The sequence below is a fragment of the Geospiza fortis genome, unplaced genomic scaffold, assembly GCF_000277835.1.
Source record: "Geospiza fortis unplaced genomic scaffold, GeoFor_1.0 scaffold289, whole genome shotgun sequence".
Classification (NCBI taxonomy): domain Eukaryota; kingdom Metazoa; phylum Chordata; class Aves; order Passeriformes; family Thraupidae; genus Geospiza; species Geospiza fortis.
In genome coordinates this window covers 252,275-268,783 of record NW_005054478.1, presented here as the reverse complement: position 1 = coordinate 268,783, position 16,509 = coordinate 252,275, and the positions used below count along the sequence as shown (strand labels likewise).

Sequence of the window (16,509 nt, the reverse complement as noted above, 5' to 3'; positions counted from 1 at the left end):
TGGAGTACATGGTGCAGCACTTCAAACCACAGATCTTTGGTGACCGAAAACCAGTCTATGATGGGAAGAAGAACATCTACACTGTCACAGCCTTACCCATTGGGAACGAGCGGGTAAGAGGGGCAGCAAGCCCCATGTGGGCACTGTGACCTCCCTCCTGCCTGGGAAAGACCAGCAGAAAACAACCCCACCTCACCCCTGCAGGGATGCCATGGTCACTGTCCCTTCCCTCCTGCACCCAGGTTGACTTTGAGGTGACGATCCCAGGGGAAGGCAAGGACAGGATATTTAAAGTCTCTATCAAATGGATGGCCATTGTGAGCTGGCGCATGCTGCACGAGGCCCTGGTCAGCGGGCAGATCCCCGTCCCACTGGAGTCTGTCCAGGCTCTGGATGTTGCCATGAGGCACCTGGCTTCCATGAGGTACCTGCACTGAGGGACAATGGGACTGTGCCAGGGAGGGGAGGGGACTGCTGCCCTTGGCAGGCTGCTGTGGCTGGGACTGGCCTTGACAGTCATTGGAAGAGGCAGCTGTGCCAGACGTGTCCTTGGGTGCTCCTGTAAAAGAAATAGAGGGAGTGATGCAGCTGGCAGGGTGAGTGCCAGCTCGGGGGTCTGGGGGTGCTGCCATGGGCCCCAGTGTGTGCCACTGACATGGTTCACAGGTTCCCAGGTACTCACAGGCTCCCTGGTTCACAGGTACACTCCCGTTGGCCGCTCCTTCTTCTCCCCCCCTGAAGGCTACTACCACCCCCTGGGAGGGGGCAGGGAGGTCTGGTTCGGCTTCCACCAGTCAGTCCGGCCGGCCATGTGGAAGATGATGCTCAACATCGATGGTGACGTTATTTCTCATGCTGGGGAGCTGCAGTGGGAGGGCTGGGTGTATTTGGGAAGGCTGGTTGGGAGCAAAGACACATTGTGATGTCTGTCCCACAGTGTCAGCCACTGCCTTCTACAAAGCTCAGCCTGTCATCGAGTTCATGTGTGAGGTGCTGGACATCCGGAACATCGACGAGCAGCCCAAGCCCCTGACGGACTCACAGAGAGTGCGTTTCACCAAGGAGATCAAAGGTAGAGCCCCCAGAGAGCTCTGGAACCCATCCCCTGATACTGGCTGTGGCTTGTGTCCCACCCAGCCCCTGCAGGGAGGTGGGGGTACAGGGGTTGCACATTTTTAATGTCTTTTGGGGCACCACTGCGTCCCTCATGCTATTGTTGGGGTATTTGCAAGCAGAAAATTAGTTAAGGAAGCTGTTGACATTGTCTCGGAGAAGTTGGGCAAAGGGAAATTGCTCCCATCTTCACCATGACTGTGCTGTGTCTCTCTGTCTCACATCAGGTCTGAAGGTGGAGGTGACCCACTGTGGGCAGATGAAGAGGAAATACCGTGTGTGTAACGTTACCCGACGGCCAGCCAGCCACCAGACGTAAGGCGGGTGGGCAGATGCCCTTGGAAAAATCCGCGCTGTTCTTCTTGTTAACAGCTGCTGCTGTCGTTAGGGAGAGCTGAACAGGAAGCTCCAGTCTTTGATGGCAAAAGGAAACGTGTCTGGGGCTCTGCAGCCCTGTGCCATGTGTGGAGTGGGATGCAGGGAGATGGGAGCTCAGAGGATGCTGTGTCTGGCAGGCAGAGCGCGGCGGCGGGCGGGAGCTGACATGCCAGGAATTGTCCTACTTTTTACCTCCGGGTTTGGTTTTCTTCATTCTTAAAATACTCACTGCCAGAGCAGAGACTTTGTCAGGGGCTAACATGAGTGTCTGCCTTGGATTTTTTTGTGTGTGCCTGGGAGCAGGCTGGGCCTGGGCACCCCTCAGTGTCTCCTGCGCACCAGCATCCATGGGTTGCAGCCTTGGGGCTTGACGGGTGCAAGAGGGATGTGGCACCTCATTGATGTAGTCAGCCTGGCTCTTCTGTAATTTTGTTTCTCTACAGAATATCGGGTCAATTCTGCATTTTCATGGAGCTCTTTATGGGGCTGGGAGTAGCTCTTGCTGTCTGAGGATGGGTATTGTGCTCCAGCTGTGAGTGGCACCTCTCAGCCCTGCAGCCAGGAAGTTTGGGTTTTTTTCCCCCCTGTTTCTGAAGGGAAACCCCTCCTGCCTCCATCTGCCCACCCTGCAACTGCTGTTCTATACCTGGAGAGGCCAGTTAGCCTCTCCCTGGAGTTCATTTCAGTTCCCAGAGAGGACACCAGGCACAGAAGCCCTCCTGAGTGCCAGTGTTGTACTTTTGTGCCCAACTATGGCATATGTGGCAGGTCCTGCAATAAACATCTGCCCTGATGTTTTATTTTGTTGTATGGCAGCTCAGGCTTTTCCCAGCCACAGTACATAGTGCCTGAGGTCTGAAGTGTCTGTTCTGAGTAGGTGCATCCCTTATGTCCTGCCTCTACCAGGTTCCCACTGCAGCTGGAGAGTGGTCAGACAGTGGAGTGCACAGTGGCTCAATACTTCAAGCAGAAATACAACCTGCAGCTGAAGTACCCTCACCTGCCCTGTCTCCAGGTTGGCCAGGAGCAAAAACACACGTACCTTCCCTTGGAGGTGAGTGTTGGCACATGCGGTTTGGGGCTGTGCTCAGCTGGGGTCCCCTCATGTCTTACATGCCTCCACCACATGGCTGCTATCTGTCCCCTCCCTGTGCAGGTGTGTAACATCGTGGCTGGCCAGAGGTGTATCAAGAAGCTCACGGACAATCAAACCTCAACCATGATAAAAGCAACAGCCAGGTCTGCCCCAGACAGGCAGGAGGAGATCAGTCGCCTGGTACGTGACGCAAGTCCTGGGGAGGCAGGGTTGGGTCTTAGCACCAGGGGCAGGTTATGGCATCATGTCCATGGTGGACTTTGCTATGGTCCTGCTCCTCAGCTGCTCTGTGGTGGAGAGCTGTGACCTGCTGAGAAGGTGTTGGTGAGGTTAATGGTGGGGTTTTATCCCCCTTTTCCCACTGAATCCCTGTGCAATGGTGCCTGTGTGTATGTAATGCACAGTGGCACAGGTGAGCCCGGCTCAAAGAGACTACACAAATGGTTAGGGGCATTTGGTGTTCCTTCTGAGACTCTTGATAAGTTTCTTGCCAGTCTGAACCATCCTGTTGAAGTCTTAAATCTCAGGAGCAGGCTGTGCTGTTAGTTGCATTGTTAGTGTGTTTCAAAATCAGGTTATTGGGTAGCTTGCAGGAGAGGGTTTGGGCTTCAGTGTTGATCTGCTTGACCTCCCCTGTCAGAGGTGCTCCACCTGCCGCTCTCTGGAGAGCAGGGCTTCAGGTGTCCGTATTTCCTGGCCAGCTGCAGCTGCCCAGGATGCAGCAGTCGGTCTTACTCCCTCCCATGGCCCTTCCTTCCCTCTGCAGATGAAGAATGCCAGCTACAACCTGGATCCATACATTCAGGAGTTTGGGATCAAGGTGAAGGATGATATGACGGAGGTGACAGGGCGGGTCCTGCCAGCTCCCATCCTACAGTATGGAGGCCGGGTAAGTGGGGCTGCCTGGGATGGGCTGCGCTGTGCAGGGAGATGCTGTCAACACCTGGAAACACTGCTTCTGAGCAAAAGTTGTTAGAGCTGGAATGTTTTATCAAAGTGCCTTGGCTGTGAGTTTTTTGCAATATAACTGGTTCTGAAAGTTGTTGCCAAGAGTCATTGGTGATGAGATGAAGAGGAGAAGGGTGCTCAGCATAGGGCAGCTCGGGTGAGCTTTCTGTCACTGCTGAGGAGCTGAGGCTGTGGATTGCCCATTGCCAGGGAGTCAGCTCCAGCTCCAGCACTGGTTCAGGGAGCACAGCCCCAGCCCATGAAGCAGCTCTGGGGCTGTGGGGCTGGGCAGGCTGTGGCTGTGCTCTGACCCTCTGTTTGCCTTGCAGAACCGGGCCATTGCAACTCCCAACCAGGGCGTGTGGGACATGCGAGGGAAGCAGTTCTACAACGGCATTGAGATCAAAGTCTGGGCCATTGCCTGCTTTGCCCCGCAGAAGCAGTGTCGAGAGGAGGTGCTGAAGTAAGGAAAGGGGCAGCCCATGTGGGTGGGAGAAGCCAGAGGGGCCGTGGCTCCAGAGCCACACTGCTGCTTGCAGCTGGGGACTGGGGGTCTGGCATCACCACTGCTGGAGCTGCAGGGAGCTCCACTGCTTGTGCTACCAATCTGATGTGGGGTGTCCAGTTCCTGTTGCTTTTGGTTTATCCAGAGAGCCTGTTTGTCCCAGCTGCAAATGGTCCCGAGCCATCACAAAGCTGCCAGGTTGGAGTGAGTACCTGTGAATTGTCAGTCAGGCTCTCCTTGATCTACTCTTTGCATCAGGGAGCTGCAATACTGGGAGATGAGCTTTAAAGTTGTATTGAACTCTTCTAGTGTGGATCTCTCCAGAGAGAAGAAGTTCTGAGGATTAAAAGTTTCCCCAATAATCTGAAATGATGTAATTCATGTAGGAAGCATCCTAACTTTCCATGAGTTATTACAGAGAAGTTTTGGGCTTTCTGAAAAGCTTCAGTAGTTTAGAGAATATCTAAAGTAACACAGAGCAGGAACAGTTTATTTGATTTAGGGAAATGGTCACTTTGTTTTTGGATTCTTCTGGGGCCTTAGGCTTCTCCTGACTGAGAGTGGTTGCATTGAGGTGAGCGCTTTGTGTGTTTGGCATGGTCAGTGTTTGGGGTTTGGAAGAGCTCAGAGTGTCCATGTCTGCAGTACCTGGGTGCAGGTAGGAGTGACACCGCACTCCTCCTGTGATCCCTTTGCAGCAGAGCTGTGAGCCCTGTGTTCGCTCTGGCTCTCATGGCATCAAATCCTTGGCATTCCAAAAATCCAGAGTGTGGCTGAGTTGTGGTAAGTGCAGGCTGGCATCAGCTTTGCAGTCACCTGGAAATCAGCAGGTTTGTTCCCCACTGCTCCAGCTTCCTAAGGGAGAAGGGCTCAGCTCCACTGCATTAGGAAGAGTCAGTACGTGGGTGAGAGGGCACTGAGAGGGAACAGTTCAGCCCTGTCATGTGCTGGTCTTGTGTTTCCTGTGCCATGCGTGTGCTGGGTGCCATAGAGCTGGTGGCCCTGTCTCTGTGCTGTGCTGCAGCACTCGGCCATGGGGCTCAGTGGCACAGCTGGTGTGCAGGAGGGCTCAGGGCTCACAGCTTCTCCTCCCGGCACAGGAACTTCACAGACCAGCTGCGCAAGATCTCCAAGGACGCCGGGATGCCCATCCAGGGCCAGCCCTGCTTCTGCAAGTACGCCCAGGGTGCAGACAGCGTGGAGCCCATGTTCCGACACCTCAAGAACACCTATTCAGGGCTTCAGCTCATCATTGTCATCCTGCCAGGGAAGACGCCGGTGTACGGTGCGTCTGGGGCCAGCACACAGAGAAGGGCTGTGGGCTGGCTCAGCAGGGCTGGCTCCTGCAGGGCTGTCTCTCCCCATTCCCGAGGCTGCTGCTGGAATTGGTGCAGGGCTGATTGCCTTGTGCTCACCTGCTTCCTCTGCCCACAGCTGAAGTGAAGCGTGTTGGGGACACTCTCCTGGGAATGGCCACACAGTGCGTCCAGGTCAAGAATGTGGTGAAAACCTCCCCACAGACCCTTTCCAACCTCTGCCTCAAGATCAACGTCAAGCTTGGCGGGATCAACAACATCCTTGTGCCTCACCAGCGGTTTGTATGGCCACTGCCTCTCATAGTTTTGGGGTGGTAGCCCAAGTCCCTCGTGCTGCCTGCCTGGTTTACATGGTGAAGAGGGGGCCTTCATAAAGCAGCTCTTTGAAATGGGGGTTTGTAACTTGTTTCACCTCGTTGATAATGAGGTGTTGATGTGTCTAGGCCAGAGTTGGAGGTCAGGAGATATCCTTGATATCATCTGCTCATCTCCATTGGGTTGTACATCACCCGGAGATGGCTCCAAAAACGGACTGCTTGTTTTCTCTCCTCTCCCACCAGCTCTGCCGTCTTTCAGCAGCCAGTGATCTTCCTTGGAGCTGATGTCACTCACCCGCCAGCAGGAGATGGGAAGAAACCCTCAATAACAGCTGTAAGTTCACAGCTTGGTGCCCAAAACCCTGCAGGATGCAGGAGCTGGAACAGGATTCACATGTCCATGTGTTACTGCTGTCCCCATGATGACAGTTCTCAGGGTGGGCCCGTACCCTGTCAGGTGATTTTTTCCGAGTCCTGGGAAGTTTTCTCCCAGTCCCTTCCTGCCTCTCCGTGCAGGAAAGCTGCAGTTTCTGGGAGCTGCAGGGAGACTGGCAGCTGCCACCAGATGGGGATCGTGGTGTGCTGGCCCCAGCATGGCCCTGACAGTGCCAGGAGCTTGGTGCTGCATGCAGTCATTTTGGGGCATCCCTGTCCAGCTGCAGCCCTTCAGGGACCTTCCCCCTGCTGGAGAGCTGGGGTTTGGGACATGGAGGAAATTGGGGTGACTGGGCTTCTGAGCCCTTTGTGCAGGAGGATTTGCCTTTTTCTCAAATTAAAAATGAACATCCATGGAGTGAAGTGCTGCTCCGTGCCAGCAGGGCCAGGGACAGCTTGTGCCCTCCATTGGGCTGGGAGACACTGCCCTGTGCTCGTTGCCATGCAGGATAAGCGCGTCAGCATTTTCCTATTAAGTTCTTAACTTTCCAGGACTCACAGCTCAGGTTTTCCTTGGCATGCAAATGCGTCTTTGGAGGAGTGTTTTTTTCTTAATTAGAAGGGGTTGGGAAAGGCTTTGGGCTGTTTGCTGTAGGTGTGGGTGGGACAGAACAGTCTGTTTCCTGGCGGCAGAGCTTCCCCTCTGAAAATATCTTTTGTGGTTTGTGCAGGACCACTGGGGCTTTTTTCTTAATTTTTGTGAAAGCTTTTTTGAAGCTGCAGGGGAGGAGAAGGGTAGAGCCTTTGAAGTAACTTGACCGTGTCCGTGGTGTGTTGCTGGTTGGACAATAGCAGTGGGTCTGTGGCTGAAACTAAAGAAACAGTTTCTATTGTACACATTGGTTCTAGTGGGGGAGCCCCAACCCCAGAGCTGTTTGCAAAGTGAAAGTGAAAGTGCTGGGGAGGGCAGGGGCAGCAGATTCACACTGCTCAGGATATGGAGTCTGTGGTGCTTCCCCTCTGCCCAGGGAACGTGGGGCACATTGCACAGCCACTGCTGAGTGTGAGGAATGAGGCATCTGGGTGTCTGTTCCCCAACACGGGCCAGCACTTGATTCACACTGTGCCCCCAGCTCTGTGTCACAGCCAAGCCCAGCTGTCCCTGAGCTGTTGCTCTGACGTGTCTGAGGTCTGCCTGCACTGCAGTGGGAACTCCCTGCTCAATGGCTCCCATACAGTGACTTGACCTACCACGTCCTTGGGCAGCCCGTGGCTGTCTGGGGCAGCCCTTGGTTGTCTTGGGCAGCCCCACTCCCTCTCACTGCCAGGCAGAAGTGAAGCAAGGGCAGGGCAGCAGCAGTCCCCCACAGCCACAGCATTCAGTGACACCCACCAAAGTTGTCTCACTGGAAATTCCCACAAATGTTTAAAAGGTCATGGCAGAGTGTGACATCAGGAGGTGGCCATGACCAGGGATGTCCCTTTTGGGCACTAATTGCCTGTGCAGTATTTGCTGTCCCATCTGATCTGTGAGTTCAGGTGCTCTGCCCACGGCCAGCTGTTTGTGTGGGATGCAGGTGGAAGCTGGGAATGTCCCAATCCCCTCTGTTGTTCCTGGTGTAAGACATGGTCTGTCTGTCTGTCTGTTGCTGCAGGTTGTGGGCAGCATGGACGCCCACCCGAGCCGGTACTGTGCCACGGTGCGCGTGCAGCGTCCTCGCCAGGAGATCATCGAGGACTTGTCCTACATGGTGAGGGAGCTCCTCATCCAGTTCTACAAATCCACACGCTTCAAACCCACCAGGATCATCTTCTACCGCGATGGTGTTCCTGAGGGGCAGCTCCCACAGGTGAGGAACCCTCAGATCCCCATTGGCCAGCAGGGCTGCACCAGCTCCCATGGGGTTCCTTAAGAGTGCTCAGGGACAGCTGGGTGCTGGTGTGTCCCCTCATTCTCTGTGCCCTTGTCTCCCCAGATCCTTCACTATGAGCTCCTGGCAATCCGAGATGCCTGCATCAAACTGGAAAAGGATTACCAGCCTGGCATCACCTACATCGTCGTCCAGAAGAGGCATCACACCCGTCTCTTCTGTGCAGACAAGAACGAGAGGGTGAGTGCTGCAGGGTGCCAGGGCTGGAGGCGGCTGATTCATCCCTGTCTGATGGAAGAGCCAGCCCTGGCTTTCCGAGGGGAAATCTCACCACTGGCAGGGAGAGCTTGTTCTGAATGAAACGTGCTGCTCAGTGGACTCCTACAGCCACATGGATTAGTCTGCTTCTAGAAGCCCAGCCAGCTGTTTGCTGTTATTATGAGTTACTGGGTGCTGATGATCCTGGTGACTCTTGAAATAGCCTCTGTCAGCTTGAAAACATCTGTTGTTTTGGTGATAGCTGGAGTTGCTGACGTGACAGTCTAAATAACCCTTTGCTTGCTCACAGCTTGTTCATGTATGCTGTGAAGTAACATTGATTGCCGTCACTGTTCCTAGATTTCATCTGAATTTAATGATCAGATTGAGTCTAACCAGACTGCTCCACACTAGCAGGAAGATCTAATCTTGGGAACTAAGGACAGTTTTTGATCAGGATATAAAAGCCCCAGTATCTTGTGGCATAGACTCCAGCACACGCTCTGCAGAGATCCCTGGCGTTTTCCTCATCTCTGTAGTAGGATGGGCCCCTGCCCAGCCCTTACCTGCTGCTCTCTTTCCCATGCTGTTGGCTATGTCATGCCTGGTGTTGATGCCTGCAAAAAATGCCAGTAGGCTTATTTGGGCAGGGAGCAAAATAGGATGAGCTGCTTCTGTCCCCGCTGAGTGGGCACTTGCAGACCATCTCTACATCTCAAAGGGGCATGGGGACCCTCTACCATGTCCTGGGGCAGGGCAGCTGTGTTAAAGACAGTGCTCTTGGCAACTGGAAATAACCAAACTCTGCAGTTCTTGGATCTCTTTCTATTCCCTGCCGATTGGAAAGACAGGGAACATGATACCAACATCACCCACCCCTTTGAGTTTGACTTCTACCTGTGCAGTCATGCAGGCATTCAGGTACTGTGTTCCAACACTGGCTCTTGGGATGCTGCTGGGTTTTTGGCTGCTGTTGCAGATTGTCCTCATGCATTTGTCCTGGCCCTGTCAACAGCCAGGATTTGAGGATAGTTGGATCTAAGCTGCCACTGCGGTGGTTTGGCAGGCAGGTGCAGGGTCTGTGCTGCTACTGCATTGTGTGGCACGTACTCAGTTTCTCTCCTGGAGCCAAGGGTCTCTCCTAAGAGATTTTCCTCCATCAGAGCAGCCAATTCAGCAGCTTGTCAGCTGGTGTCTGAGCGTGCCGGGCTCGCCGGGGCGCCTGCTCATCAGCAGGGACTTGCTGTCTGGCCGTGGGCGGGAGAGCCAGGCCAGCCGTCCCTGCCTGCTCTGCAGCTGCCTGGCTGCAGGCAGCCAAGATTACTCAGAAACCGGACTGGAAAAACTGCACTCGTGTAATCTGCAGCTGCTTCCAGAAGGGAGGCTGCTCAGCTTCCCCTCCCCTGTGCAGACAGCAGGAACTGGCCTGGGTCGGTGAGGGTGCACTGGGGGATGCACTGGGGGATGTGTGGCACAGAGGGAACAGGCACTAGGCAGCAGCATTCGTACTGCTTTGCACCTCGGTGCTAAGGGCTTTCCTGCCTCCCTGCCATGTAGGGTTCTCACAGCAGGGAAGCACAGGCATCCCTCCTGCCTAGACTGGCTGGCAGACCATTTAGCTCCGGGAGGGGCTGATGGGGATGTGAGGCAGCTGCATCCAGGTGCCAGCAGCATCTCTCACACCGTCCCCATCCTTCCCAGGGCACCAGCCGGCCGTCCCACTACTACGTGCTCTGGGACGACAACCGGTTCACGGCGGACGAGCTGCAGATCCTCACGTACCAGCTGTGCCACACCTACGTGCGCTGCACCCGCTCCGTCTCCATCCCTGCCCCAGCCTATTACGCCCGGCTGGTGGCGTTCCGGGCACGGTACCACCTGGTGGACAAGGAGCATGACAGGTGAGGGGCACAGCTGTGGCCCTGGGAGGGCAGAGCCAGGCATGGGCAGGGCATCTTGATGTTTTAAAGTGCCTGTGTCTGAGAGTGCTGCAGCAGAGCATTTCTAGGGGAAGATCTGCATGTAGCTGCATCCTCTTAAGGCTCAGCACAGGGGGAATGGGGATAAAGGAGAGTTAAATCCTACCTTGAGCTCATCCCAGGCTTGTGGGAGCATTTCTGGGGTGTCTGAGCATTTCCAGCTGCCTCAGGGTGCTGGAATCTGCAGTACAGGCAGGGTCACCAGCATGCACAGCATCCCTGTGCACTGCAGTGAGGTGACTTGCTGTGCTGCCAGCACTCAGCTAATCCCCATCTCCAGGGGAGTTTCTCAGTGTTCCTGAGAGGAAAATATGAAATAACTATACAGTGATTTCCTTGATTTTCAGTGGCGAGGGCAGCCATATATCTGGACAGAGCAACGGGAGAGACCCCCAGGCCTTGGCGAAGGCTGTGCAGGTTCATCAGGACACTTTACGTACCATGTACTTTGCTTGAAAGCCTAACTTTTGTTACCTCACTCAAGAAAGCTTTCAGATTTGTAGGAGCCATACAAAAAAGGAAGCATTGGGACACCTTGTTTTTTTTTCCAATGAGAAATCACTGCAGGGCAGGCAGTGTCGACTTGAGGCAGGAGACCAGCACCATGGGACAGAATGATCCAACACCTTTGTAGGATTGGAAGAGACTGATGACGATGATGATTATTTTTTTAATTTTTTCTGGCTTTGCAAAATTTTGACCTGACCAAACACATGAAGGCATTCAAGGGAAGGGATAAAACTCCCGGGAGGCGGAAGCAGGTTTTCATTTTTAAGATGCAATACTAGAGACTCCTGACTGTGAACTGGCGGCTTTGGTCCTCCGCTGCCCACGAGGCGCTGGTAGGTATTTTTTGTGGGGGTTGGGGGAGGGGATTTTTAGAGCCTTAAAACAGAAGACTAGATTTATAAAACTAATATTTTAGATTATGAGATGCTTTAATGGGTTGAGGGGAAAAAAAACAAAAACAAAACAACTAGTTTATAGGAGAATTGTAACACTAACAGTTCCCCACCCCCGAGTAATTCCCCCCAGATAATGTAAGGCACCCTAGCACTTAGCTCAGAACTGAAAACTGTCTTCCTCATGTTACAAGCTAGTCAGCTGCTGCCGCTCAAAGCAACAGTCACAGACTTTTCCATGGGTGAGTGCCTTACTATGATGCTGCAAAATTTCAATGTTTTTAATCTTGTAAGGAAACTAGTAATCTTGTCTTGATGGTGGTCCATATTTCCATCGGAAGGAGTTAATTTCTATGGTCCTCAGTTGCAGTTTGTGTCAGATCACGACCTCACGGTGGTTAAACCCCATTGAAAGATGTGCACTTTCATACAGGACAAGTTTAATGGCTGCTGACCCATTTTTGTTTCCAGTGTACTACTTGTTATTTAAAACTGTTTCTGACAAATGGGCCCCCCTTCCCCCATAATTTTTATGATGGACACCGGGATTTTTTTACTAAACATTATTTTTATACGATATTGAGTCTGTTGCCAAAATCCACAAGTCATTAACATTCTCAGCGTTTACATCCCCACACGTCCTGCGGCTGTGTGCTCACACCACAGCTCTCCAACATTTCTGTCAGATGAGTGCTGCCGACTGCAGCCTGTGCAGTGCTGGGTGCTCCACAGTGCCCATTGCCCGTGTGCATTTGGCACGTGTCTGCCCAGGCCGGCTGCTTTCCCACCAGCCACATCCCCACCTCCAGCACCTCCAGGCTCTCGCCCTCTCTGCTGCTAGGTTTTGCTGCTCTTTGTGTCATGGTATCACTGCTCTCATGCCCAGGGTTTTTATTCTGAAAGCACACCAGATTGTTCCTTAGAATGATGACATCCCTGTTGTTGTCAGGGGGAAAACTCCTGATTTGTGCTTGTACCAGGAAAACAGCCTTTTTCCCCACAGGAACCTGGTCACTGCTTTTCAGACCCATTTTGCTGCACAGTGACCGTACGCACGGTGGCAGGGCCGTGGTGGCAGCTCAGTACCAATATCATCCGGGCACATTATCTGGGTTTTTTTCTATGAAAGTGTTCACAGCGCTTCCTTCAAGAGACAAACAAGGCGCACGCTCCTGCCACGTTCTGAGGGGAAGAGCTCTGGTATCATTTTCCTGCCGAACGCGTTTCCCAGGCGGCCCCACGTGAGCACTGCCCCTGGCCCGCGCGCGGACAGAAGCACATCTCCACCTCTTTGGTTTGTACTTTCTGACGTTGAAACTTGCCTTGCCTTCATGAAAACCACACCGGTCATGTTGGCCCATTGAGCTGTCCTAACCCCGGGAATTCACTCTTCCCATTTTCTTTTGGGGCAACGTGTTTGTGAACAGTGACAACATCACTATGCTATGCAAACTAAGTGCTGAGCCCACTGATGTCACGTTTGGTGAAGATCCTACGTTTAGCACAGTCCTGTTTTCCTCAAGACCACACTGTTTGGTTCCTATCCTCCTTTGCACCTTGTGTCAACCTCCACTGCTGTATATCCTCAAGGTGACGGGGAGGAGACCAGGACCTATCCGTGGTCAGTAGGTAGGGAACTCTTAGGAAGGCTTTAGAGCGTAGGGAACACATCAACACTAAGTGTCAACATGAGAAGCCTACATTCCTCTACACAAGTGCCTGCATAGTGACACCAATCAGCACCTCCATCTCATTCTCTGAACTCTGACTTATGTTCATTGAAAGCAAAACAATCTCAGAGGGGCTGTTCCCACTCACCTGGTGTTAGAAAGCTCCTCATTAAGAATAAAATCGGGGTCAAGGTCAAGGTTCTCTCTGCAAATCAGTTTGTTCACCAGCATTACACCGGAACGCGCCTGGCTGCTGCTCTGCAGTGAGGGGCAAAGGTATTTTGGTTCCTCGTTTTAATTTTAGTGTTTTAGTTGGGTCTAGAATTCTGAAATGTCTTTTAGTAGCTGTGGCATAGCACGTGCCATTTTTAACCATTTGAAAAGAGATAGTGTGGGCATTTACAGAAACAGCTTGTTGCTCTGTAACAATTTTTTTTAACCTTGAGACTTGAAATGTAAAATGGACCTTTAAGATTTGCACTCATTTGTAAGGTGGCTGTTCATAGAAAACTATGAATGAAGACTTGCTGATGTAGCACCTACTTTTAACAGCAATTTTAACTACACAAAAGCTTCACAGCTTCTGAAACTCTCAGCTGTTGACTTGCAGATCGTGTTCTGCCCTTATTTCACCCTCTGCGTTGGGTTTTCATGGTTTTGGATAAACAAAAAAGCCAAACTCAGTAGCTGCTGTGCCCTTTAAACCCTGTTTCCACTTTGAAGAAGTTTAGAGAGGTTGGAGTGACCCGCATGTTTTCTATACCGGACTATGCACCGTACCCTCTCCGCGCTCCGGCATCGGCATTTCTCCCCCTCTCTTGTCTGAGATGCAAACGAGTAGCTGCATGTTGAGGTGCGTTTTGCTGCCTGTAGCGGATAGGTGTTACCCCAGGTACATATCAGGATCTGTAGTTAGCCACAAACCCCACACGGGCATCCCGATCAGCTCCGAGTCTCTGCCTTCTCGAGTTCCACCTGCGCCTGGAAGCGTTGCCGAGTGCATGCAGCTCTGTGGGAAGAGGAGTAGCTTTCATTTACCTGTAGAATGCTATTGTTTCCCTTATCTCATATCTGAGCAGGATGGGGTGGGAGGGCTGCTCTGCCCTCTCCCCGCAGCTTCCAGGGCACTCGGGGTGTTCTGGGATCGCACACGATGTCTCAAACAGCCCAAGCATCCAGCGTTGCCTCGCGGAAGGTTTTCTTCTTGGAAAATCAGTGTGAAATAAAAGAATGTTATTGTTTCAGGAAGGGAAGCCAGACAGCAGGAGAGCAATAAGTGAAATTCATATCTTGCCTGAGTGATTTGCACTTCAATAGTTGTGAAAGAAAATTTCCAGGACTCCAGTGCTTTTGTGTTTGATTTCCAGCCCCTTTCGTACCTCCTTTCTATGAGCAAGTGTGGGACTGTACATAGGGTGTTTACAGGATGCTCCGTTTGGGTTGTTATTTTTCTTGTGGGTTTTTTTTTGCTCTAGCTTGAACTCTGTATGGTCCATTTGTTAAATAGCCGTGAACACTTGATGTACAGTACTTACTAAACAAGCAGCAGCACAAAACTTATTTTATTAAGAAAATATGGCTTATATTTTAAAGGTTGAATATCAATTTTTTTTTTGTATGTGTGGAATTAAGACTGGTGAAGAGTAACAAAATCCTTGGATTAGGCCAAAAGAAAATACTGTAAGATCCTAACCACCTCTTTATTAAAGAAAGCAGTATGATTAAAGAGCTCCAGAACATTGTATTTATATTGGATTTGATTTAATTGCCTTTGTGGATTTTTTTTTGCCTTGGTCCTGATTTTTGCTTGCAACTTCGACTTTGCAGTCCCAAGTGTCTGTTACCCTGTAACTGTTGGCAGAAGACCTAAATAAAAGCAATGTGAATATGTTGGGGTGACAGTCCTGAGTCACATTGGTGGGGAAGGGACATACACATCCCAGGCATTCCCTCAGGAAAGGCTGGGGGACAAACAGGGAAACGCTGACTGGAGCTGAATTGCATCAGACACTGCAGAGGATCCAGCACCCCTCACTGTCCAGATCTCAGTTCAATGAGAGAAACACTTAAGCAAACAAGTACATGCTTAAAACTTCTGGGAATACAGTACAATTCCACTTTTTATTAAAATGTCACCTGAGAACTGACTGATTTCGGGCTCCTGGGTTATTAGATAACAGAAATGTTCATCAAAATCTGCTGTTCCTGCAGCCTCACTGAATGCTTCAGGGGCTCTTAGCTCTGAGGTGCTTTAAGGACAGATTTCAGACTCCTTTTGGATTGAGGTTAAACTTGATCCTCTGGGTTTCTGCACTGCCTCATCTTTTGCATTTCCCATCATGTTTTACATTTCCTAGCTTTGCAAATCTTGCAAACATCCTAGTCTACTCCAATGCCAGCAGCCTCTGGTTGAGTTTTAGGGTCCAGAACTGAAGGTTGTTTGCCATCCTCTGAGTTCTTGTTGGAGGAGTTCTTTGTTTTCCCTTACAAAAATGCAGGGGCAGACCTTAAGCCAATGAATGATTTAGCAGTTGAGCTCTAACTAGGTTTTTGAATAATGCCAAGGAATTTTAAGGAAATGCTAATGGCACGCAGGCACTTGTCAGTTAATTTACCTAACAGCAGCACCAGAAAGTTCTGTCCCGAGCTGGGCACCTGTGCAGGTTCTGCACACATCCAGCTGCTTTGTGGGTTCTATCACCTATTTTAAACAATTCCTACTACATAACAGAATCTTTAGCAGTTTTAAAGGGGCTTTTTCTTTGTGAGATACAACAGCAAATCGTGCCTTGTGCAGCTGGGTCTGGAGTCCTGGAAAACAGGTCAGAAAACTGGTTTCAAGTGTTAGATTAGCATTTGAGCCCCGGCCCTGGTGCTGATTACAGTGCCCGAGCTGTGGGACCAGATGTGCTGCCCCTGAGGGATGTGTGTTTGCAGAGATGCCTCTCTCCCACGGATCTGCTTCGTCCTGGAGATCACATTTCCCACTTCCCATTTCAGTTAGGAAATATTCTAGTAGGTTACCTTTAATTTGCATGGGTTTAAAATCCTTACTATGTCACTTACCTGAAAACTAAATTTATGCTTTTAAAGACTAATTCAGCTGGGAATCTTCAGGATGGTAATTTTTAATAATGACCCTGACATTTGGATTATGAATCTTTAACTTCTGTTGGCCCAAAATTCCAGTTCTTTGGTACCTTCCCAGTTGTTTCCCAGGGGAAGGCCCCTCTCAGTACCAGAAAAGGTGACATTGTTTCTTCACAGTGAGTAGCAGGTTCAAACCCACTTGGAAAAGTCCCAATATACTGTTTTTACAGAAAAAAAAAAAAAATCTTTTGAGGGCAGAGGAAATAAAGGTGTCACTGCCTGACCCAGCACTGAGCCTGTTGCATCTGTCACATTCTAATCTCTTCCCCACTTGCCATTTGCTCCTTTCACCCCTCTGCTTGTTTGGTACCAGTTTGTGTAAAATATCCCTAACACAGCGGTACTGAACATTGCTAAATAGTCTCAAAAAATTAGGACAGGGCAAGCATAAGTTCTGAATTTATGTTGATACAGTGAATCATCAAATCATGAATCATGGAATATCCTTAAATTGGAAGGGATCCACAGGGATTATCCAGCGCAATGCCTGGCCCTGCACAGACACCCCAACAATCCCACCCTGTGCGAGGAGCTTTCCTGGAGCTCTGGCAGGGTCGGGGCCGTGCCCATTCCCGGGGGAGCCCGTTCAGGGCCCGAGCACCCTCTGGCTCCCGCAGCCGGGCTCGTTCCG

At 51.3% G+C, this 16,509-nt stretch overlaps 1 protein-coding gene across 2 annotated transcripts in view; it reads left to right on the top strand.

Annotated features, from left to right (window-relative positions):
• LOC102044989 (protein argonaute-1) overlaps positions 1-14,618 on the top strand; it is a 15,464-nt gene extending 846 nt beyond the window's left edge. The window contains exons 1-16 of one of the 2 annotated variants that reach the window (XM_031063016.1): positions 1-113; positions 243-424; positions 701-837; positions 938-1,072; positions 1,341-1,428; positions 2,398-2,545; positions 2,648-2,767; positions 3,354-3,476; positions 3,865-3,998; positions 5,141-5,325; positions 5,475-5,634; positions 5,917-6,007; positions 7,704-7,898; positions 8,025-8,159; positions 9,879-10,078; positions 10,504-14,618. In XM_031063016.1, coding sequence (XP_030918876.1) covers positions 9-113; positions 243-424; positions 701-837; positions 938-1,072; positions 1,341-1,428; positions 2,398-2,545; positions 2,648-2,767; positions 3,354-3,476; positions 3,865-3,998; positions 5,141-5,325; positions 5,475-5,634; positions 5,917-6,007; positions 7,704-7,898; positions 8,025-8,159; positions 9,879-10,078; positions 10,504-10,612 — 2,247 coding nt within the window. In that variant the 5' untranslated portion in view covers positions 1-8 and the 3' untranslated portion in view covers positions 10,613-14,618. Of the gene's footprint in view, positions 114-242; positions 425-700; positions 838-937; positions 1,073-1,340; positions 1,429-2,397; positions 2,546-2,647; positions 2,768-3,353; positions 3,477-3,864; positions 3,999-5,140; positions 5,326-5,474; positions 5,635-5,916; positions 6,008-7,703; positions 7,899-8,024; positions 8,295-9,878; positions 10,079-10,503 lie in introns of those variants that run through there. The other variant, XM_031063015.1, reaches the window with a different exon arrangement.
• Positions 14,619-16,509: the final 1,891 nt, after the last annotated feature.